The sequence below is a fragment of the Gopherus evgoodei genome, chromosome 6 (genome assembly GCF_007399415.2).
Source record: "Gopherus evgoodei ecotype Sinaloan lineage chromosome 6, rGopEvg1_v1.p, whole genome shotgun sequence".
NCBI lineage: Eukaryota > Metazoa > Chordata > Testudines > Testudinidae > Gopherus > Gopherus evgoodei.
Window position 1 is genome coordinate 58,522,686 of NC_044327.1, and position 24,468 is coordinate 58,547,153.

Here is a 24,468-nt window from a genome sequence, read left to right on the forward strand (position 1 = left end):
ATATGTGGCTCAGAGGGGGAGAGGGGGGTGTCAGGAAGTTTGGCCATCTTTGTTATCTAACCATTCCATAAGACAAAACATACTGTAATATTTGTAAACAGAGTTGATCATGATCTGAGATGATATGGGATAGGATGACTTTAGAACCAAGAGAATCCTATTTTTATGGTGTTTTAATAACGATTTGATTCAGTGCATAAGTCTTCAGTTTTTGATTAGCACAGATTAGAATTTGTTTCTTTAACAATCTGCAAACTGAATGATTCAGAGGTAAATACTAATTCATGCAAAGTTAGTATAGTTGTTGAATTCTAGTTTCTGCATTTAAAATACAAACATACCTTTTCCTAAATGTGTATTTATACTCATGTATCTAGCTGTTCCTGTAAGGCTCTTGTGTTCTCGATATGGTATGTGCTTCTTTGTCTCTGGATCTATATACTCCTTTGCCAAACCAAAATCTATAATATGAATAATTTGCTGGGTTTTGTTTCCTGGTCGTCCTATTAAGAAGTTCTCAGGTTTTACATCTCTATATATCAAGTTCTTTGAATGGACATATTCCATACGAGAAATCTTTATTAAAGAGAAGAAAGGACAGAGTTTAGTTTAAGCTTCAATTTACCACAAGAAAGCGTCATAGATACACACAAGTATTGTTACATCAGCTTTCTCTCTCTCTATATATAGAAGTCTTATCACCTTTAAAACAAACTATAGACAACTATTTTCCTCTCAACATATGCCTAAATTCCACTTACTGTTGATGGGACATGAGCACGTGTATAGACGAAAACACACTCCACCACTTGCATATAAAAAAATCTATACTTACAGCTTCATATGAATCACAAAAAAAGAGACAAAGTAAAGTTGACAGTGAGCAAGCTGTAATGAATGCATTTTTGTGCACATTATTGGACATGAAACTAAGACCTGGAATTAAACTGTCTTGCTATCAGAATCAAGGATCTCCAAGGACATGCAATGTTCTGTACATATAAATTTTAGCCAGTGCATTGCCAATATGAATACGGTTTTCCACCTGGATGTATAAATTAAGATTTGAAAAAGATTTTTGTATTCGGAAAAGAATGCTTGTTAAATGATTTTGCATTTGTGATGTTATAAGCCTTTATTAATTGATAGAATCTTTGCCATTCATGCCATAAAATGGATATCCCCCTCTTCAGTGACATTTAAGTAACGAGTTCATACTGATTATTTCATTTTAAATGCTCTTATTACTGAAATACTGGCATTTAAAATGCCCAAGTGGCATTTAAAATTTTTACCCATGGTGGAAAAAAAAAAAGTGGTGCACTATATATCTGGATTTAAAAAGATGCAATTACTTAGTAAATATAAATCTGTGTCAATGAACATAAAAACAAAATTATTTGGCTTTTACTCTAATCTAATCTGATGGCAGACTACTCAGAAAAAATGCCTCAAAACCACAGATTTTCCATTTAAACAACTTTGCTTGTACCATGCATTTTTGAATTGCCCTTTCCTAATTTTATGACTAAGACAATGTGTAAGATGGCAAATGCCTATGTTACTTAAGAGTTTAATCTGCTTATTTTAATGGAAATGAGTGTGTGAAACTGAGCCTTATGATGTTAGGCTACAATTAAATGAACTCTTCAAAACAGATACTGAATTTAGGCAACTGTCCTTAAAGACTAAGGCAAAAATTATGGCACATAAAAAAATGACAACTAAGCAATACTTCATTAATGGGTGTCCTTTAAAAAGGATTGCAATACAGCCAACACAATTTAACAGATTGTATACTATAGATCCCTTATCAGATAAATTAGTATTTAATCTACTACAAAGACTGTCCACATACTGGTCTAACAAACACGCTCACATCATTAAATATATATCAACTCACATATATTTATACTTACCAACTGTATAGCTATCATAAGAACAGTTTTAAGAGAAAATGTCCTATCACACAGGTCAAATAGGTCTTCCAAGCTAGGTCCCAGTAGTTCTAGCACCATGGCATTGTATTTGCCACAAGGGCCAAAATAGTAAACCTGAGGTATACCGTCTGGAAAAGAAAAAAAATATGTATATGTAATTAGTTATAGAGTACTTATCTAAATGTAAACATACACCTTATTTCTTGCTTACAGCAATATTAATTTTAAGGCTTATTAGTTGGATCTACACTTTAAAAAGTATCTGTCTGATAAAAAAACTAATATTAAAGCTGTATGAAAAATTATTAGTGTTAAAGCAGTTAACTTTATTATGCCTGCTATATCCATTTCATGCCTTCTTCTGGAAACTAGGTATTTGACAATTTTGAAAAAATTAAAGCTTTTTTAAAAAAAATCAAGAGCTACCCATTAGAGCTACACATTAGACAGTAAGTGCAGATTCAGTTCATGAAACTGTACTTTATTTCAACTATTGTTCTTTAGATCAGAATGGATAAAAGTACTATTTTTTTTAAACAAAAAAATTAGATTTTCTTAAATTGGATCTTTGATATAATTCAAATACATTTTCCTTTTTTAATAATAAGTGTGTTTAAAATTTAATTTGAAATTATGACAAGCTATGTTAAGGTCTAAACATAATCCATTAAAATTATTTACATAAATGAAATTTACTGCGTCAATGAGCCCTCCTCCAATAACAATGAGATAGAGGGTGCTGCTCTTTTTAGTTACATAAAAAAATCAAGGGAAAAACATTCTTAATTTCTGAGGTCAACTCAGGCTTTATAACAGGTCACAATTTCATGTACTGCATTAAATATCTATATTATTTTCAGTTTTTACAACAGAGTGAATGATAGTATTTAAATTTTTCTAAATGTTAAGTACTTTCAATTGTTGTTGTGCACAAAAGGTTTTGCCTTAATTATTTTTGGTTTCAGTTTAGCTAGCAGGTGCAGAGAACACTTCCTTCATCTGGACTAGTGAGAAATCACTTGCAAGTTGAAAAAGCAGGAAAGCTTAATTTCCCTCTACCAATTTTCAAAGGTATGATGTCTAATAGGATGTTCAATGGAAAACAATGGGAGTTAGGCACCTAACCATGATTTTTTTTTTAAGTTTCTTTTATGCTGTTAACATCTTTCATCATTAAAACTGGAGAACTAAACTTTAAACTTTATGCTATTGATATTTTGCATTTCTCTTAGCTTAGACAGGAAGAAATAAGCCAATACCTAGTCCATTTCATTTCTGGTTTCTTTACGCACTAGCACAAAATAGCAATGCTAGATTGCAAATATGTATGGGAATATTTGTTAGAAAAACCTTCCCAATGATTTATTTTTATTTAAGTTCATGGAAACATTTTGACTTTTGCAAACCTTGTTTTTACAAAACCTAAAGTTAAAGTCAAATGTGTTCTGGCAATATCTTTTCAATGTTATGAATTTAATATACACGATGCAAGTCTCAGTTGCATGGATCTTGCTCACTTTTGACATTTAGTATCTAAATTAAGTCTTATTTGTTTTACAAAAACCCATTTCAGTAAAATATTTTACTAAAATCTACAGGAAAATGATAGTGTAAGGATACCATAAAAACAAAAAGTGCATTTATCTAGACATCCAGTTTTCCTATTTTTTTTCCCCCATTCATGCCAGGTAGGCTATCTAAAAATAATTAATTTTGGTGACTACTAGAGTTCTTTATCTCACTCAACGAGAAACATTAACAGAAAACATACACAGGAATATGCGATTCTCAAAACAGCATCCAGTGCTGTAGCCATAAAAGTATCTTTTGGAAGTAACACAGTTACACTAATAAAACCCTATGTGCTGAGTTGAGAAAATCTGTTACTGAGTTTGCATTACTGGCCATGTCTACACTAAAAGCACTCTCTCAGTATAGCTATACCAATATACTATATCAATAAAGTGCTCCTAGTGTAGATGCAGCTTATATAAGCAAACTGCTATTTTACTGGTATAACTGTCAACTACATAATGGCTAGCATAATGGCTTTTGCTGGCACAGTTTTGTCAGCCAGGCTTCACACTTCTTCATATCCCTGACAGATATATCTTTGACAGCAGAAGTTTGCAGTGTAGACATGACTACCTTCCATTGGCCACATGAATACCTTAAATTACCGAGTCACGTAAGAATTAATTACTTAATGTACTTTCTAAATGGAAACATTTGATAGAATAAATTTAGAAATCAAATGAAGACTGTAATTGCTTTTTAATACTTAAAAATGGTGTTCACTCTCCCTTCCAGAACTGTAATTACACCTTATTTGGCATCTTTATACTGTTCCCTCTCTCTCTCATTCATATCTCTTTTCAGCTTATTGGCACTAAGAATAGTACCTAGACTCTATGGATGGTAATGGAATAAAAGGATCCTTTGCACTTCTTGGAGATCTTCCTGGGATCTACAATTAGAGCACATGTTGGCAAACTCAAAAACTGGGATGCTAATAGGATTATTTTTATGTTAACTTAGACTGTATTCAGAATGTACTGCACCTAATCGTTTTCCAATTCTTTCTATGTTTGAGTGGTAAATTTGGTAAGAAATGTCTTCTATTGGCATTTCAACTTAACTCTTTTGGGATGTTTAACATAGTCTTTGTCAAGGCATTGAGACTAGAAGTGAAGAAAGTCCTCCATTATTCTCACTTAAGTATTACATAGAATACACCCAAATTTATTGCTTTGATCCCAAATCTCAGACACCAGCACCATATTAAAAAGCTGTTAGATGAAAAAGCATTCTGAGTACTGGCATACAAGAATACAAAATATCTAATTTTGATTAAAAATATCTATATATCTAATATTCTCAAAAAACAATATGTTTTCTAGCTTAGTATGATTTATCCAGAGCAGTAATGCATCCATGGTCATATCTCCTTAGAGATCATCAGCTGGGTACAACAAACATGTCTGAGGAAGGCACACTCATTGTGTCTACTTGAAATCTCGTTGAAGCTTCCTTTTTAAAACATTACTTTAACTCATGTACTATAAACGGTCACAAATTCTGTTGCTAATTTGTGTGATTTTATAGTAACATTTTCTTATTTTGTTTAACGTTTTTCTTGTCGGTCACTCTGTTAAAGACTCATAAAAAGCATAAAAATGACTGACTACATATAGGAAACTATGAAACATCATGCATGAAGTACTGTAATACACACAAAGTGAAAAGTTTTTCTTTATAATTGTTCAGTTATAGTATTCTTAAGTAATACTTTCAACAGTAAGTAAAAAATTCAGACCAACACGTGGCTTACGAGAGTGTGTTCCTGGAAAATTTTACCATCTTCACAGACAAATCTACATAAAGATGGAGCTACAGTTGAGAGTACATATCAGTAATTAAAGTTAAAAATCCATTAAAGGAATTATGTAATTATCCCAAGAACAAATATTATAAATCCATGAAATTTAAGAGGTAAGGATAAACTCAAAAGAAACACACGTGAAGGTATAAAAATACTGTTAAGGCATCAAAGCAATCTTAAATCTGCCCTGTAGTGATGTCACACAATAACCATACAATTATGACTGCTGCATATTAGTGCTTGTGATCAAGAATTAAACTGATTTTTAAAGGCATATTAGATAGGGTTCATATTTTTTCCTCATGATGTCACTACAAGATAGTACTAAGGTTGTTTAGGTGTCTTAACTATATACTCATCTTTTCTGACCCAGAACCCACAAATAGCTGTCCTGCAACTAAAATCCAGCAATCCTTCGCAGGTGGTCTAACATTTAAATGTCTTTAGTCTTGCAGCAGGCCCTTGCATATGGGCGTGTGGGTAGTAGATGACTGTAGGTGCCACAAATGTAGCAGTGGAAGCAGCTGCTACCCTCCATACGTGCCCCACTGAAAGCATCTTTCCTCCTTTTTTGCTTGTTACTGGTGATTGTAGTGAGAACCATTTTGCTAGACCATAACAGCAAACCAGTTTGATTGCTGTTCCACCTTCTGAAGACAATTAAGGGCTTTATCAGCTCACAAATGTACCAATTTATCTAGACTGCTATAGTTAGTATGGACACAGTTACACCAATACATAAGTGTTTATACCAGTATAGCTTATTTACATAAGGGAAAGGGAATAGGCTATACCAGCATAAGGTACATTTATACCATTATAACTGTACACACACTACTGCAGTGACCAAAAACAAAAACAAAAAATCATACCCTTAGCTTATAGACCAGACCCAAGTTTACGGCTTTATATATATGCAAAAGGATATCGTAACTCAAAATTTCAAGTGTTCTGTTTCCATCTTCTGGAACCCAAACCCAAACCCAAACTTCTGGCTTATCCAATGGACTTGTAGGTGCAGAAATCCAAGAATGAGGGCCAGATGATTTATAGAAAGAGGAGGCACAGACAGTTGGAGATATAAAAAAAGAAAAAAAGAGTAACTGTAATGGGACAAATTGACGTGCAAGGAGAACATGTTTTTTGGCAAGGAACACAGCACACCTTTAGAATTGTCTATTTCTGCATATGTGCATACGAGAGTGGCAAAGTTGGAAAAGCTAACATTTTTCTCATCAAGTACTTTTTTCTAATAAAAAATGCAGCAACTGAACATTCCATAATGATCATTCAGCTGAGGAATGTTTAGTGCAAGGTAAAACTGTTGCAAGCAAACGGGTTGAAGGCGGGGAAAAGAAAGGTTGTGAATAATGAAACCGATGGTCCACAAAGTACTTAATATAGTTTAACACTTCTCAGAATTGAAGATACATCTTGTTAAAAAATATTGTGAGTACACCACCACGGTGAAAAACTGAACTATTTTTATCCTCACTGGATCACAAGCAAGAGATTTGTTAACTCCAAAGTCTCAGGAATTGTTCATCTCCATTGCCATCTTTGTTGCCCATAAATACTGCTTTTTCAATCTGTTTGTAATATTTTAAGGCATTCAAAATACTTGTCAAAAACTTATAGAAACTAGCAGGTTTTTTTGGGTTTCCTTTAGAGTTCTGTAGTTCATTTCTACAGCTACATGCTGGTTATGAAGGAAACAGCTGTAGAATGGAATTTGCTTGGCTGCATTGGCAGGTATGTAGGCAGAGTTAACAATGGCAGACGTGCACGGGAGATGTGCCAAAACATGTGCATAACACTTTTTTTCTACTTCACAATGTTATGGAGGCACTGGCAGACACTATACAACAAGGATGTGTCTGTTTTTCCAGTTAAAAACAGGCTTTAAATCCCTCTTAGACAAAACAAGTGTAATATTGGTTGTGATCAACATTACTTATTCTAAAGACATGGATTGAATTTTGGGGAAATCTAAAGTTAATTTAATGTTCATGAGTTTTATTAATTTACAAATGATTCATTTTTTTAAATGTAAAGCTGAGGTCAGATTTCTCTTGCTTACAAACTAGTATGTGAAACCCTGTGCTGTTTCATGGGTCTGGCAGTTAAGCCAAATAATCCACCATCTGTGCAGTCTCCTTCATGCAGACAATAAAACTGTTGTGCACAAATTAGCTGCACAGTATGGGACATTAGTAACCACTAGGAAAGGGATAGATAACAAAACAGAAAATATCCCAATGCCACTATATAAATCCATTGTACATCCATACCAGGGCTGTCCCTACACAGCATACGTGGCTGCGTAGAGCACCCAAAAATTTGGGACACCCCTGGGTCTTAGTGTCCACATTTACCCCCCTTCCCCCCCCCGCCTCCTATCGCTGCAGGCTCCCACAGCTAGTTGCTGCAGCCTGGTGAGTCTTCCTCTGGAGGGGATCTAGTAACTAGAAAGTGAAAAAGCCTTCCAGCCTGCCAGACCTATTAGCACAACAGTGACACTGTTAAAGAGCCATTCAAGTGGTAATGAAGCCATTTAACAGGCATTTGCCAACCCTTAAGTATATACTGTCAGTTTCTGAATTTACTGATAAAAACAGTTGTGCATTACTGTAATATTTACTCAGAACATGTTAGTTTACAGGCCCTTAGTTTGAAATTTGCTTTAAAAATATTACAAGATTGCTTAAGATTATAAAATCATATCTCTTAAAAATCCTTAAGATATCCTTTACTATGCCTAAAATCTTTGGAAACATTTTTTAAAGTTAGTGAAATTTCATAAACATGTCTATTGTTATGGAGATCTCACAAAGAAAATTAGTGTTCCCTTTTTCTAAAGCTATAAACATTGTTATGAACACACTAAACCTCTGTGACTGATTAATTTAAAATAATGTCTTTGTTTCAGTGAGTTAAATATGTAGTAATCTGGAATTATTACTTTATGAAGGCTTAAGTGTACATTTCAAATATAAAATCAGCTTAGAAATATGGATTAAGAAAATGTAAAACAGAAGAACTGTATCATGTATTCAGCAGGACAGCTGACTTGCCCTTACTATCAAGTTTTTGCAAATAAATCTCTGACAAACTTCCGGATATATCAAAATACCTGTGACTGACATTTTTAATCCCAAATTTAGCGTTTTTAATTAGGTACCGTCTGCATGTCCAGTCTTCACCATCTGGCATGTAGGTGAAAACATGATCTGTTTTCTTCTGGGGAAAAAAACAAACACTCTTCTGCAATTTCTTTCTAATGTCCTTTGCTTCATTTGCATTTAGGGATTTGGTTGGAAGGGAGTGAGCAGGGACGGGGAGAGAAGAGAGAAGGGAGACAGTGGGGGAAGGCGGGACCTGGGCAGAGTGGGGGTGGGGTGTGGGGCAGAACAGGGGTGGAGTATGGGCAAGACCACAGCCTCCTCAAGCGGCAGCTTCACCTACTGCCCACAACAGCAGGTAAGATCAGGTTGGCTCCCGCACACCCAGTGCGCACTGTAGTGTCCTTAAGCAGGGGCCATATTCAAGAGCCAAATGCGCAGGCGCCGTGCATTCTGCATGAGGGAGAGGGTACAGGGGTCTCTGCGGCGAACTGTGACTCTCCACCAACGTGAGGCAGCCGGGCAGCTCGGTATCCTTTCTGCCTCGTCCCTCCCCCCCGGCTGCGAGCCCAGGCTGCTGTCGGGCATAAGGGCACTCATCTAATACTACTACACAGGACGGCCCTGATCTGCACCTTGAATACTGTATGCAGTTCTGGTCACCCCATCTCAAAAAATATATTAGAACTAGAAAACGTACAGAGAAGAGTAATAAAAATGATTAGGGGATGGAACACCTACCATATGGGGAGAGACTGAAAAGACTGGAGTGGATCACTTAGAGAAGACATGACTAAAGGGGATATGATAGAGGTCTATAAAAGCATGAATGGTGTGAAGAAAGTGAATAAGGAAGTGCTATTTACTCCCTTCATGTAATACAAGAACCACGCATTACCTAATGAAGTTAATAGGCAACAGGTTTAAAAAAAAAAACATAAGGAGGTACTTTTTCACACAACACAGAGTCAACCAGTGGAACTCGTTGCTGGGAACGTTGTCAATGAAAAAAGTATAACTGGGTTCAAAAAAGAATTAGATAAGTTCATGGAGGATAGGTCAATTAATGGCTATTAGCCAAGATGGTCAGCAATGCAGCCCCATGCTCTACGTGTCACCATCCCTCTGACTGCCAGAAGCTGGGACTGGATGACAGGGGATGGATCACTCAATAATTGCTGTTCTGTTCATTCCCTCTGAAGCACCTGGTACTGGCCACTATTGGAAGACAGGATTCCAGGCTAGGTGAGCCACTCATCTGACCCACAGTATGTCTATTCTTATGTTCTTGAAGGTGGTTATTGGTTGAGTTACCTTTGATATCACAATGGTCTAAGACTCTCGGCGTGCCATAGATACACAGCTTGCTCTTGCATGCATGTAATCCATTAAGTCAAAATGGTTGAGAACTTAAAAGATGGATGATAACAGTCCACAAATCCCAGATGATTGAATCTGGTGACATTCTGGGCTTCTTATAGCTAATGCCAACTATGCATTTTGCATAAGTATTACACCAATTATTTCAGTAGTCTTAGCTCTAAGTTTGTGAGATCCTTGTTTGTAAACAGGAAGTATAGTAGTGATTATGCAAACAAATGATCAGACAGCCTACCATAATGAACCTGGAAGAACATAAGCAACCAGTTGCTCTGAAAAGTTGGTTTATTACGTATTTATAACAACAGAGTACTGACTATAAACCATAGTGCTGCATGTGTAGTAAGCATTAACTATGTCTGGACATAATATTCTTAAATATTCAACTTATGTTTAGCCTATTTTATAATATTCTTTACTTGTTTATAATGGTTGACTTAAAGGTTTAAGCATTTAACTCCAATAATGCAGATCATGTTTTGATTTATGTTTATTGTTGACATGTTATTACATTTCAATTTCTTTATATTTAATTTCCTGTAGCTTATTTAAAAAAGAAATCTTCCTTTTGAGCAGCACATTTCCTTTTTTGAACTGTTCACTACATACTTTAAAGTTATCTGAATACAAGAATGAAAGCAGATCTCAAGTAATTTGCTTTTGCGGCGCTGCAACCTTTAATAACTACCCCTTTCAGCAGTTGCCTCCTCTACACCACTTGAACCCATCTTTTGGGTTTCCCCTATAACACCTGCCTTTTTCATAGATTCTCAGAGTTAAGACCAGATAATTAGATTACCTCCTCTGTATCGTCCATTAAATTTCACTTATATTGAGTCCAGTATCATGAATTTGGCTAAAGTGTATCTTCCAGAAAGGCATTCAGTCTTGATCTGAAGACATTAAGAGATGGAGAATCCACCAGGGTAGATGGCAATGTGTTCCAATGTTTAATCTTCCTCTATTATATTTGTGCATGTTTCCAATTTGAATTTATCTGGTTCCCAACCATTGTTTTTTGTTATGTCTTTCTCTGCCAAATAAAGAAGCCCTTTAGTATTGTCTTTGCATGAAGATACTTATATACTAATCAAGTCACCTCTCAATCCTCTTTTTTATAAGATAATCAGATTGAATTCTAGGTCTCTCACTGTAAAACATTTCTCCAGCCCTCAAATAATGTTGGTGGCTATTTTCTGCACCCACTCAAACTTGTCAACAGCCTCTTTAAAATGTTCACACCAGAAATGTACACAGTATTCCAGTACCGGTCTCCCCAGTGCCATGTCATCTCTCTGCTTCTATTTACTACTATTTTTTCTACATCCAAGGATCACGTCAGCTGTTTTTGCCACAGAATCGCACTAGGAGCTCATGTTCAGCTGCTTGTCCATTACGACCCCTAAATCTTTTTTCAGAGTCCATTCATTCCAGGACAGAGCTCCCCATTCTGTAGGTATGGGGTACATTCCTTGTTCCTAGGTGTACAACTTCGCATTTGGTTGTATGGCTGTTCTGTCATTATACACCACTCCCTCAGGTTTTACATAATCTGCAAATTTTATCAGCAGTGATTTTATATTTCCAGATCACTGATGAAAATGTTGGATAGTATTGGGCCAAATATAAATGCCTTCAGAGCTTCATTAGTAACATCCCTATTTGATGAGGATTCTTCCCTGACAAACACTTTGGGATCTGTTAGCCAGTGCTTAATACACTTGGTGTATTTTATTGATACTGTATATTGCTAATTTTCAAAATCAGAACTTCATGCAGCATTAAGTCAAATGTGTTACCAAAGTCTAATACATTTATACAGTTACCTTTATCAACCAAATTTATAATCTCTAAGAATTATATCAGGTTTGACAAGACCTATTTTCCACAAAAGCATGTTGACTGGCATTAAAATATATTCCTATTGTTTAGTTTTCAATTGAATCCCATATCAGTATTTCCATTATTTTGACTGGGACTGATATCAGGCTAACCAGCCTATAGTTACCCATGTCATCCCACTTTTTTTGAATACTAGCACAACATTAGCACTCTTCTGGAATATTCACGGTATTCCAAGATTTATTACAGATTAATATCAGCAGAACAGATCTCCTCAGCCAACTCTTTTAGAACTCTCTGGAGCAAGTTACCTGAACCTGCTAATTTTATAATGGTTACCTCTAGTAAATGTTGGCATTCTGGATAGTTACTAACAGATAAAAGTACTTCTTCATACTCACATGATACAAGTACATGATCCTACTCCTTTCCAAATACAGAACAGAAATAAAGACTTATGCCTTTTCCACATCATTAACAATTTTACCATCCCCATCTATTAAACAGGCCTATGCCATTGCTAGGATTTCTTTTGTTTCTAACATTTTAAAAAACTCTTTGTTCTCCCTATTCTTGTCACTCAGAGATTTTTGCCCTCAGGTCTTCAGCTTCCCCTATCAATTCTCTGCAATTCAGAATTTGAAATGTATATTGATTGCTATTTCCTCTTTTTTCTGTTTGCTACTTTTTTTTAATCTCCAATTCCTGCCTACTCTTTGCTACTGAACCAGTATGGGCTTTCAGTCATTGTTGCCCTTCTTCCTTCATTGTGAAATTTTAGCTTTTGGGCTAGGTCATAAACTATTCAAGAAATCCAAATTTTCATTCATGTTTTTCTTAGTTTTGGCCTCATAATTAATCCTGCTTATAAATCTCCTCAGCCTTGGAAAGTTCTCTCTTTTGAAGTACCAAGTACATACACTACTGGATGGATCTATCCTCAAGTTACTCATATGCAATGTAATCACACAACTAACTTCCAGTCCAGTGACTGATTAATTAATCTTTATCCATTATAAATAGGTACAAAATAGAGTTCTCTCATGTTGGGTATAATACCTTTTGTGTTAGAAAATTATCTACAATTTTTATAAACTTTCAGCTCCTCCTCCCAATTTCCTGATCATTGCAGTAGCTTGGAGCCTCTCCAAGTCTTTCCCTAAGTCTACAGAGGCCTCAGTCCATTCCCTTTTCAGTCTCATACATACCCACCCTCCTTGGCATCTAACTCACCCTCTGCCTTCAAGGTGCACCTACTACTAACCCTTCTTCATTAACTTGCCTGTTCTCAGGATGCACAGTAGGAGTAGGGAGGAAAATTTCTGTTGCCAAGTAGAGAGTTACACTTACAGATAGTACATTCAGTCACATATGGCTCTTGACTACAACAAAGGTAGCGATGTCATTTAGCTCTGGTAGAGGGGAATTAAACAGGATGAGACAGACTCTGAAGGTTCAGTTGAGGCAGAGGACTTCCGTAGAAAGAAGAGAAACTTACTTTACAGTAACCAGGGTTCTTGCAGATGTGTTGTCTATACATTCCACTTGTTAGTGTGCATGCTCCCTATGCACTGGAGCTCAGATTCTTTTGGCCAACAGCATCTATTGGAACTGCACCAGTGCCTCGAGCATCCTCGGGCCTTCCAACCAAAGCCATAAAGGGCGAGAAACCCTAACTATTCCTCTTCCTTTGCCAGTACAGAATCCAGGCATTACAATACTACACAGTAGCTGAGACAGAGGGTGGATCATGGAAAATATATGGACATCTTCTCAAAGAACCACAGTTACTGTAATTTTTCCGTTGAGTGCCTATCCATATATATATTCCACTGTTGGTGACCACAAGCAGTGATCTAGATTGGGGATGGGAAAGAACTGGGGTGCTAGGAGTCTAAATGCATGACTGCAAGACAGCCCCACCAAAGTGAGAACCAGATCTTGATGCTTCTACTACAGAGTAATGCTGCGTAAATGTATGTACTGAACTTGAGGTAATTGTCTGACATATCTCTATTATTGGAACAGTTCTCAGAGATGCTGTAGAATCTTCTTGAGCTCTCGTAAAGGGTCTGTAACCCTCAACAGTGTGTCTAAACTGGTTATTTTGTAGTAAAACTTATCATATGTAGAAACCTAATGAGAGTCTCTGAGTTGATACTGCCTGACATTTTATCCTATCGCCATAGGTTCCAAAGAATCTAGAGGACACTTAAAATAGCTTATTTCTGCCAAAGTAGGCGAGCACTCTAAATACATCTAAGGTGTGAAGTTTAGCCTTCCCTTCTGCAGAAAAAAGGTAGAAATACTGTTTGGTTGAGAGGGAAGCCCGAGACTACCTTTGGCAAGAACTTCAGGTAAAGTCCCAAGGTCACCCTGTACATATATGCAGTGTAAAGGTGGTCCTACCATTAGTGCCTGTATTTCCATCACCCTTCTAGAAGATGTTATTGCTAATAAAAAGGCTGTTTTGATGGCTAGATGGAAGAGGGAAAATGTAGCTAGGGAGTCAAAAGGTGCATCTATCAAACTTGTCAGCACAATGTTGAAACTCCAAGGAGGTGGTTCCCTGTCTAGCAGATATAGTTGCATAAGCACTATATAAAAATTAGGTATTATTACTTTTTAAATTAAACACTCTTCAATATACTTGTAATCAGTGTGCATATTAAAATGAATAGAAGAAAAATGTTTTAAAGCAAAAGGGTTCATAGGCTATTTAAAATTGTAATAATAATTTCTTTCATGGCTTGTTTAATTCGGGCATCTATCAAGGGCCCAATCCAAACAGTCAATAATCCATACTTGATCCCAAATAGTTTTGTAGTCTATTTTTTCCCCTACAAGGTTAAAAGTTAGAACACAGAACTGTACAATTCCTGGGTTTTCAATTCAGTCCAAATTAGTCTAAAATCTATAGAGAATATCCTGTCATAGAAAGCATTTAAACAGTTCTCTCTCCCTTTTAAAATGGTCGTTTCAGTCTCGATTTAGGTCTTAAGGCTAATGAAACTGTACATACCACCACAAATATAAAAGTAACATTTCTAAATTGCCAATGATAATTTTATTTCAACTCCACTTTACTGTTTCAGTGGTGTAACTGCATAATTTGTCACACTAATACATAATTCATCTGATTATAGAAGAAAATGAATCTCACGTCATATTTTACAACAGAACCAGCATGAAATGTCACCTTTTGTTTTACATTAAGATGGTAAATAACTATTAACAACTGCAGAGTTCTTAACTGAATACAAAAAAAAAATCTTAGTATGCAGCTGCTAATTACAACACTCATATTGCATCCTAACACTATCAAAAAATTTCCTCACAAAATTACTGCCTTGTACTAAAAAAATCCAAACTGTCAGATTAGGCCAGAATACAACATCTATAAAATTCCTCTCTTTTCTGTAATCCCACTCCTTCACCTACACAGTATTTAACTATTGTAGTTCTACGGGAAACTTTCAAACCTACCTTAAATTCATACTGCCAGTGTTCCTACCATGTTTGCTAATTAACAGTGTATCAAACCATGTAATTTGTGCTGATGTCCCAACTTTTATTATTTGACTTCTAACTAAAGTTATAGGACCAAACAAGATGCTGTGTATGTAAAAATCCACTGAACTCCTATTACAGTCTGTACTGTGCTCCCACAAATAAAACAACTAATTCCCATAGCAAGAGACTAATGATGACAGGATTAGAATTTTACTGAAGAACAGGAGTTGACAAGATGGAGAAAGCTGTTATAAAAATAAAAGTCTCCAGTAGCATCAAAGGAAACTAAGAATACTGGCAAAGTAAAATTTTGTCCATACATTTTAAAAAAAGTTTAATGGATTGTGAAAGTTGTTTAAGATAAAAAGCATTCTGAAAGAGCTCAGATCAGCTCTTTTAAAAATGCCTCATGGCCCAAAGAGACAAGATGGGTACAGTAATAACTTGTATTGGACCAACTTCTTTTGGTGAGAGAAAAGCTTTCAAGTCACACACAGGTCTTCGTGTCTGGGAAAGGAACTCCTAGCATCACAGCAAAACACAAGATGGAACAGATTGTTCAGGAAATTAGTTAGCACATACTGTAGAGGACCATTCAAGGTAAAGCAGCCCATTTTTCCATTCATAGCACAAACTCAGCCTAATAATTTCCTTGCAAAATTAGAACCATAAATAGAACAAAACAGAAAAGGGCTATATTCATTTTGAGACAGACAAGAGTTAACCCACATTTTAGTCTAAATTTGGCTTAGGTTCCACCTATACTAGACAAGACAACCTGCAGTAGAGACTAGCCTAGAGGGCCACATTTACTATAATAATCATTTTGTACAATGAATTCTGAAGTAATTGCATTTTTAAGGTGTATTTATAACTTAGAGTCAAACCCTGCTATAACAAGCTCTATACAATTCGGGTGTGGGGGAAGGGGAATTAATATTAATTTTAACTTTAAAAAGGAAGAATCAAGTAGAAACACACTCATCAAAAGTACCACATCACTCATCTTGATTCTAATAAAGCAGCTATATTTTACATGTTGTATGAAAAGAAATTTTGTGAGGAATTTCTTTTAAAAAACACAAGAGTGGAAGTACCAACAACAAGCAGAGAAATAAACTGCCACATCAGTAACATTCCTTCTATTTATTGTTTTTATTGGATTTTATTTGTAAAGGTAGCAGCTAACCAAACAAGTATTTGTAATTGTGTTCCTGCAGATTTATTTGGGCATAAGCTTTCATGGGTAAAAAAATCCCACTTCTTCAGATTCATGGAGTGAAAATTACAGACAGTCTCTATGTAAAAGGATAAATGGACACAAATCGGATATCAGGAATAGTAACATATAAAAGCTAGTAGGAGAACACTTCAATCTCCCTGAACATTCTATAACAGATTTAAAAGTAGCCATCCTTCAACAACAACAAAAAACTTCACAGACTTCAAAGAGAAACTGCAGAGCTACAATTCATTTGCAAATTTAACACCATTAATTTGGGCTTGAATAGGGACTGGGAGTGGCTGGCTCACTACAAAAGCAACTTTCTCTCTCTTGGTATTGACACCTTCTCATAAATTATTGGGAATGGACCACATCCACCCTGACTGTATTGGCATTGTCGACACTGGTTCTCCACTTTTAAGGTAACTCCCTTCTCTTCATATGTCAGTATATTTATGCCTGCATCTGTAATTTTCACTCCATGCATCTGAACAAGTGGGTTGTTTATTTTTTTACCACAAAAGCTTATGCCCAAATAAATCTGTTAGTCTTTAAGGTGCCACTGGACTCCTCGTTGTTTGTGTGGACATAGACTAACATGGCTACCCCTCTGATAATTGTGTCCCTAGTGACTCATCTACAATACCCAGTCTTCTCTATAAATCATTGTATAAATTTACAGCCCCACAGAAATGTTTTGAGTAAAAATGAATACTACGCTAGCCTTGTTAACAATGCACATAATACCAACGGCCCAGCCTCCTGGTATAGAAATTGTACATATTATGACAAATTTATACATTTAAAGAAAGAATGTTAATGGTTTAAACCACTGATACAAGTTTGACCCAAAGAAAGCTCATCACAAAAACTAACCTAATGAGAATCAGTACATGGACTACAGCAGTTCTCAAATTTTTGTATTGGTGACCTCTTTCATACAGCAAGCCTCTAAGTGTGTCCCCCTATATAAATTAAAAACACACATTATATATATACACACGCATGCACACGCACGCACTAAGCTGGAGGTGAAGTGGGGTTTGGGCTGGAGGCTGGCAGCTCACAACCCCCCATGTAATAACGTCGCAACCCTGTAAGGGGTCACGATCCCCAGTTTGAGAACCTCTGGACTACAGTGAGGTACTTATTCACTCAGCCAATCATTTATCTTGAAGTACCTTTAATATTAACATTTCACATGCTATGCCATAAAAGTATTTTTCCCATAAAACTGTGTTTACATATGAAAACTAAGTTTATTTTTAACTATTCAGATGAGACTTGCTACCTCCATAATTTATTCCTACAAATTTCTTGTCTTTAAAACAAGATTTTTTTTGTAGAAATGTACATAGCACACCTGGATTAGAAGTGATCATAATGAACTAACCATCTGATGGTATGACAGTGATTTCCAATTTCAGTAAGCGGACTATAGCTTCCCTAAGGTTGTAGGGAAAAAAATTAAGCAAACAGCCACATTATACTATATTTGTGTTGTTAAACATTGCATTGGAGTAGTTTTGTGAAAGCCCCTTTTTAACAAAATTGTCCTTTGGTCACCATGAAGCAGAATCTTCTACTAGAAGTCATATGTCTATATCTCTTTTCCCTGAAAAGATAACCATGAAAAAGCAAACTGATGTCGATATTTACGTGGGTTGAAGGAAATTTGTAGCTCTTTATAACAGCCCTTAAACATTTTGGCAGCAAGAAGCTGGGGATCTCACACCCGAAATGTAAAATGAATCAACTGAGTTTGGGGTCCTTCCCAAGTACTAACTCTCTAGCCCACTGCAAAATCCTGAGGATAGCTTTATGCACAGTGGAATGACCACCACAAGATTCAGTTATGCTGAAGAGGGAGGTGTACAAAATGTTATTTCATATGTCGACCCCAAACTGCTAAACTTATTAACACTCATTAACATTTTCAGCCCTTTCTGGGGCTAAGACTAAGAGAATCATGGAAATGTAGGACTGGAAAGGACCTTGAGAGTTCGAGTCCAGCTCCCCATGCTGAGGTGGGCCCTAGTAAACCTGAATCACACCTGACAGGTGATTACTCAATCTATTTTTAAAAACCTCCAAAGATGGGGATTCCACATCTTCCCTTGGAGGCCTACTCCAATGCTTAACTACCCTTTTTAAAGTTTTTCCAAATAGCTGACCTAAGTCTTCCTTGCTGCACATTACTTCTCATTTTATCTCCTCTGGACATGGCAAACAATTGATTACCATCTTCTTTATAACAGCCCTTAACATATTTGAAGACTGTTAGCAGTTTCCCCTCAGTCTTCTTTTCTCAAGACTAAACATGCCCTTTTTTAAAAACCTTTCTTCATAGGTCAGGTTTTATAAAACTTATCACTTTTTGTTGCTCTCCTATGAACTCTCTCCAATTTGTCCACCTTTCCTAAAGTGTGGTACCCATAATAAGACACAGTACTCCAGCTCAGGCCTCATCACTGTGGAGAAGAGTCAGTGGAACAATTACCTCTCGTGTTTTATATATGACACTGCTGATAATACATCTCAGAAAGCTAAAAGCTTTTTTCACAACTGCATCCTATTCCCATTGTGATCCACTACAAAACCCCATATCCTTTTCAGCAGTTCTATCACCTAGCCCGTTATTACTCATTTTGTAATTGTCTCTGATTTTTCCTTTATAAGTATAGTATTTCAACCTGCCTTTAGTCAAATTATCTTGTTGATTTCAGACAAGTTCTCCAATTTGTCAAGGCTGTTTTGAACCCTAATCCTGTCATCCAAAAAGTGTTTGGAACCCCTCCAAATTTGGTGCCACCCAAAAGTTTTATAAATATACTCTCCACTCCATTGTCCAAGTCATTAATAAAAATATTGACCAGTAACAGATGCAGGACTGACCCCTGCAGGATCTGACTTGATACCTCCTCCTAGTTTGAGAGCAAACCACTGAATCTTTTAATAGTCTTTCAACCAGTTATTCACCCAACTTATAATCATTTCATCTAGACCACACTTTCCTAGTTTGCTTATGAGAATGTCATGTAGGACTGTGTCAAAAGCCTTACTAAAATCAAGATATATCACCCCTACTGCTTCCTCCCTGCCTCATCCACTAGGCCAGAGAACCTGTCAAAGAAGGAAATAAGGTTGATTTGACAGTATTTGCTCTTGACAAATCAATACTGGCTATTCCTTATAACCCTGATATCCTTTAGGTGCTTACAAACTAATTGTTTAATCATTTGTCCCAGCATTTTTCCAAGCACTGAAGTTAAGCCAACTGATCTATAATTCCCTAGGTCCATTTCATTTCCCTTTTTAGAGACAGGTACTGTGTTTGCCCTATACCAGTAATCTGAGACCTCACCCTCTCTGAGTTCTCAAAGATCATTGCTAACAGTCGCAATATTGCTTCAGGTAGTTCTTTAAGTATCCTAAGATGAATTTTTATCAGGCACTACTGACCTAGATACATCTAACTTATCTAAATATTCTTTAATCTGTTCTCTCTCTAATTTGGCTTGTAGTCCTTCACCCTTGTTAATATTAATTGTATTGAGCATGCGCTTACTAGTAATCTTTTTCATGAAGATGAAAGCAAAACAGGTATTAAACAACTCAAGCTTGTTGATATTGCCCATTATTAGCTCTCCTTCACTAAGTAGAGGTAATTTAAAAAATAGTAATTAAAAAAAAAACACCTTTCCTTCATCTTTCTCTTACTGCTAATCTATTTAAAAAAATCTCTTAACGCCTTTTATGTCCTTTGTTAGGTATGACTAATTTTGTGCCAGAGACTTTCAGATTTTGTCCCTACATGCCTGCACAATTCTTTTGTACTCTTCCTTAGCAATTTGCCCATGTGTCCACTTTTTATAGGATTTTTTTATTTTTATTTTCATGTCATCAAAGAGTTGATGGAGCCGAACTGATCTCTAATTATTCTTCCCCAGGATAGTTGACAGTTGTGCATTTAATATTGTTTCCTTGAGAAACTGCCAGCTCTCTAGAATACTTTTTCCCCTTAGATTTTCTTCCCAGAAAACTCTACCTACTAGTTCTCTGCGTCTGTTAAAATCTTCTTCTTCGAAGTCCACTGTCCTTATTTTGCTGCTCTCACTCCTCTTTCCTTAGAACCATGATGTGTGCCACTCACGATTATTTTTCCCCAAATTGCCTTTCACCTTCAGATTCGCTACCAATTCCTTCCTGTTAGTCAAAAATTAAGTCTAAAATGGCTGTCCCTCTAATTACTTCCCCTACTTTCTGAAATGAGAATTTGTCCCTAATACATTCCAAGAACTTATCAGACCCTTATACTTTTCTAACACATGTCTGGGTAGTTAAATCCCCCCATTGATACTGGGTCTTACATTTTGGATATTTGTTCTAAAAATGCCTCATCCACCACCTCCTCCTGATTTGGTGGTCTACAGCAGACCCCCTACCATGATGTCATCCTTACTTTTCCTCTTATCTTTACCTACAGACATTCAACTGGTCTGCTTCAACTCATTCTGGACCTCATATCAAGTGTATATATTCTCAACCTATACTGCAATATCTCTTACCTTTTTCCTCTGCCTGTCTTTCCTGAACAAGCTATACCCTTCTAAATCAATAGTCCAGTCATGAGACTGCCAAGTCTTTGTGATACCAATTAAATCATAATTCAGCTTATGCACTAATACTTCCAGTTCTTCCTCTTTACTCCCCATACTCCTTGCATTTGAGCCAAGATAACTAAGATTTTGAGCAGATTCTCCCACTGTTTTCCCTCTTGTTGTTCCTACAACACTACTGTAATTTGCCATGTCTTTCCTGGAATCTACCCCTTTTTTATTCTTACCTGTAGGCTTTTGTCAACTTGCCCCTAGTTTAAAACCCTCCTCGTTAGGTTTGTGAGTCACTGTCCAAAGATGGCCTTCCCCTTCTTAGTCACATGGATCCCATATCTTCCCAGCTGTCCTCCTTCCAGGAACAGAATCCCATGCCTTAAGAAGCCTAAGCTGAATGCTGCTCACTCAGGCAGCCATCATGGTATAGGGACCCCTATCACTGCAGTCGCAACTGCCACCAGCAGAACGCCCCCTCTGCACCAATGACCAGTACCGCTAAGAGCACAGAGTTTCCTCTTCCAGTTGCAAAGAAGAAAAGGCAGGGTCAAACTCTCCAACTAGCCACTTCAAGAACCAAGAGAAACCTACTTCCCAACTGGCCACTTCACTAAGTACCAGAAGGGACCTGTTTTCCATCCCCCTATCTCCCTATAGGCAATAGGTCAGGCAACTTAAAATGTTATCTGTCAATTACTGGTTATCAATTAATTGGTTACTGACAGATAAGTTACTGATTGTTTACTTATTATCTACACTAGCCTTTAAAAATACAAATAGACAAGCTAAACATTCCATTAAGACATTAAGTGGAAGAAAAACATCCATCCGAAGAAGTGAGCTGTAGATCACGAAAGCTCATGCTGAAATAAATGTGTTAGTCTCTAAGATGCCACAAGTACTCCTGTTCTTTACTCATCTGTTTAACAGTTTTAGACTATGTTTATTCCTATTATTCAAAATGTTTTTATTTTTAAATAGAGAAGTGGGAGGATATTAATTCCTATTATAAGCAAGGTCCTTTTGGGTAATAAACAAGATATTTAACCCTACCTAAAGATTTTAGGAACATGTTAAAAAAATGAGCATAGCGGTTACGTAATATTTAACAGCAATCTAGTTAAAGGTTGCTTTTAACAACATGTAGTGTCAAATCTATAAATAAACTACTGCCTCTCAACTGAGGAAGGATTTAAACAACTGAGAATTTTTTTTTAATCCCAGTAAAGTGATGTCAGCTGAACATAAACAGTAATTAATGTACAGGAGGCAACATGTATATAGTAAAAAAATGAGTTGTGTCACTCATCTTGTAGCTTTTCCCATGAAACTGTATCCTGCTGTATGCCTTATAGGGTATTAGACAAAAATTATCTTAAAAGAACATTAAGGCTACAAAGTCAAACACTCAAAAGTTAAGAAATGCCCAAATTAAGGTAATCTGTACAACTTTAATTCAGTTCGCTTGCACATGCACATGACAGACTTTTCCAATAATCATGTACGATGTACATGCAGCTGAACCAGGGAGAATACTTAGCTCTGCTGGTCTTACTCTAGTGCCTTAAACATGAAAGACAACATTCCTTTCTACTTGCAATCCTCTATCTCATTCACTGTCCATCTTGTGCATAGAATGAAACAGGGATCCGATACAACAAATAGTGTCATCATGTAATATTGAAGACAACATTGTAATGGATGTGAACAAAGAGTCTGAATTAAGACTGAATGGCCAACTTTATTCTCTTAATATATTCTTTTCTGTAAGATGACACAGTGGAGCACCTTTTTACCAAACCCAATATTAGCAGAACCCTATATGTGCAGCATGTCAAATTTGCAGAAGTTATGAACAAACTAACCCAGTGACTGCTCCACAGATCTTTGTATGCTGTGTAAGATATCCCAGCCCAGGAAGCTGCTACCACTCTAAGGTTATGTCTCCATCATGAGTTAGGGGTGTGATTCCCTACTCAAGTAGAATACTCCTGCTTACTATCAGCTGAGCCAGCATGCTAAAAATAGCAGCGTACCCATGGCAGTATGGGCTGTGGCAGCATCTGCTAGCAGCCCCGAACACAAACCCACCTTAACCCAGTGAGTACACACGGGGTGGCTAGCATAGTGACACTGCTCCCACTGCTTGTGCTTTCACAGCTACACTATTATTCTTAGAATGTTATCTCAGATGAAAGCTAGTACCAGTATGTCTATGAGCTGGGAATCTCACCCTTAGCTTGTAGTGTTGATGTAGCCTAAGACTAGGCTGTCATGTTTGATGTTGGGAAGATGCTCGGACTTTTAAACCTCACAAATACACCATTTCAATCATCTTGAAATAGATTTTTAAGTACTTTTGCTCACGTGCTGGGTAATAAAGAACAAACAGAAGGTTGGAATGGATTCTCAGGGTTCTGCAGACACCCAAGATTAAGCCAGGGATGGAATCAAATGGTCTGAGACAAAAGAGGGCTGCACAACAACTTCATTTCTGAGAAAAATATATTTTTGGTTTAAACACCAGGTCACCTTTTCACCAATCTCAACAGATAGCAGATGTTATTGCTATCAGACAGGCCACATGGCGAGAAATACAGGCAAGCTTTTCTGAGAGGTTTGACTAGGTGTCCAGTCAGGGCATTAAGAACCAAGCTGAAGTTCCATGAAGGAACTCAGTGAATCAAGCAGTGGGAAATAGGGGTTGGGAAACAGAATAATGACATGTTTCAGAGTGGTAGCTGTGTTAGTCTGTATCAGCAAAAACAACGAGAAGTCCTTGTGGCACCTCAGAGACTAACAAATTTATTTGGGCATAAGCTTTCGTGAGCTAGCTTATGCCCAAATAAATTTGTTAGTTTCTAAGGTGCCACAAGAATAATGACAACTCTGAGAAAGAATCTGATACCTGCATTCAATTAAATCCTTCTGCATGCAGCATTCAATATACAAAATTAGCATAGCTACTTGACATGTTAAGGGGAAAACTATGACAATTGTGTTCAGGCAATCTAATATCTGAGATGTAGAAGTCTATTGTGAAACATGAAATTTTCTGAATCATTGTTTGAACTTCGTATTCTGAGGAAAGAAAAATTGGCAGAAACCCTTTTACACATGACAAGAGACAACACCCTCTAAATGTATTATTTTCCTACTTGTGCAAGTCCCTCAAATAAACAGGAAGGTATTCTGGCTGATAATTTGATCAGAGACAGTAGATCTTGGTGGGCAACCTGCAGCCCATCAGGGTAATATGATTGCAGGCCACAAGACATTTTGCTGACATGGACGGTCCGCAGACACAGCCCCCGGCAGCTTCTAGCGGCCGCGGTTCTCTGTTCCAGGCCAATGGGAGCTGTGGGAAGCAGCGGCCAGCACATCCCTGCAGCTGTGCCTGAGGAAGGTCAGCATCAGCAAAATGTCTCGCAGTCCGCAATCAGATTACCCT

General features: G+C 36.8%; 1 protein-coding gene across 7 annotated transcripts in view; it reads right to left on the reverse strand.

Annotated features, from left to right (window-relative positions):
• Window positions 1-24,468, reverse strand: part of CSNK1G3 (casein kinase 1 gamma 3) — a 140,919-nt gene that overhangs the window by 59,991 nt on the left and 56,460 nt on the right. For all 7 annotated transcript variants that reach the window (XM_030565971.1, XM_030565969.1, XM_030565968.1 and 4 more), the window contains 2 exons: window positions 1,920-2,068; window positions 342-576 (listed from right to left, as the gene is read on the reverse strand). In XM_030565971.1, the coding sequence (XP_030421831.1) occupies window positions 342-576; window positions 1,920-2,068 (384 nt within the window). The remainder of the gene's footprint in view (window positions 1-341; window positions 577-1,919; window positions 2,069-24,468) is intronic.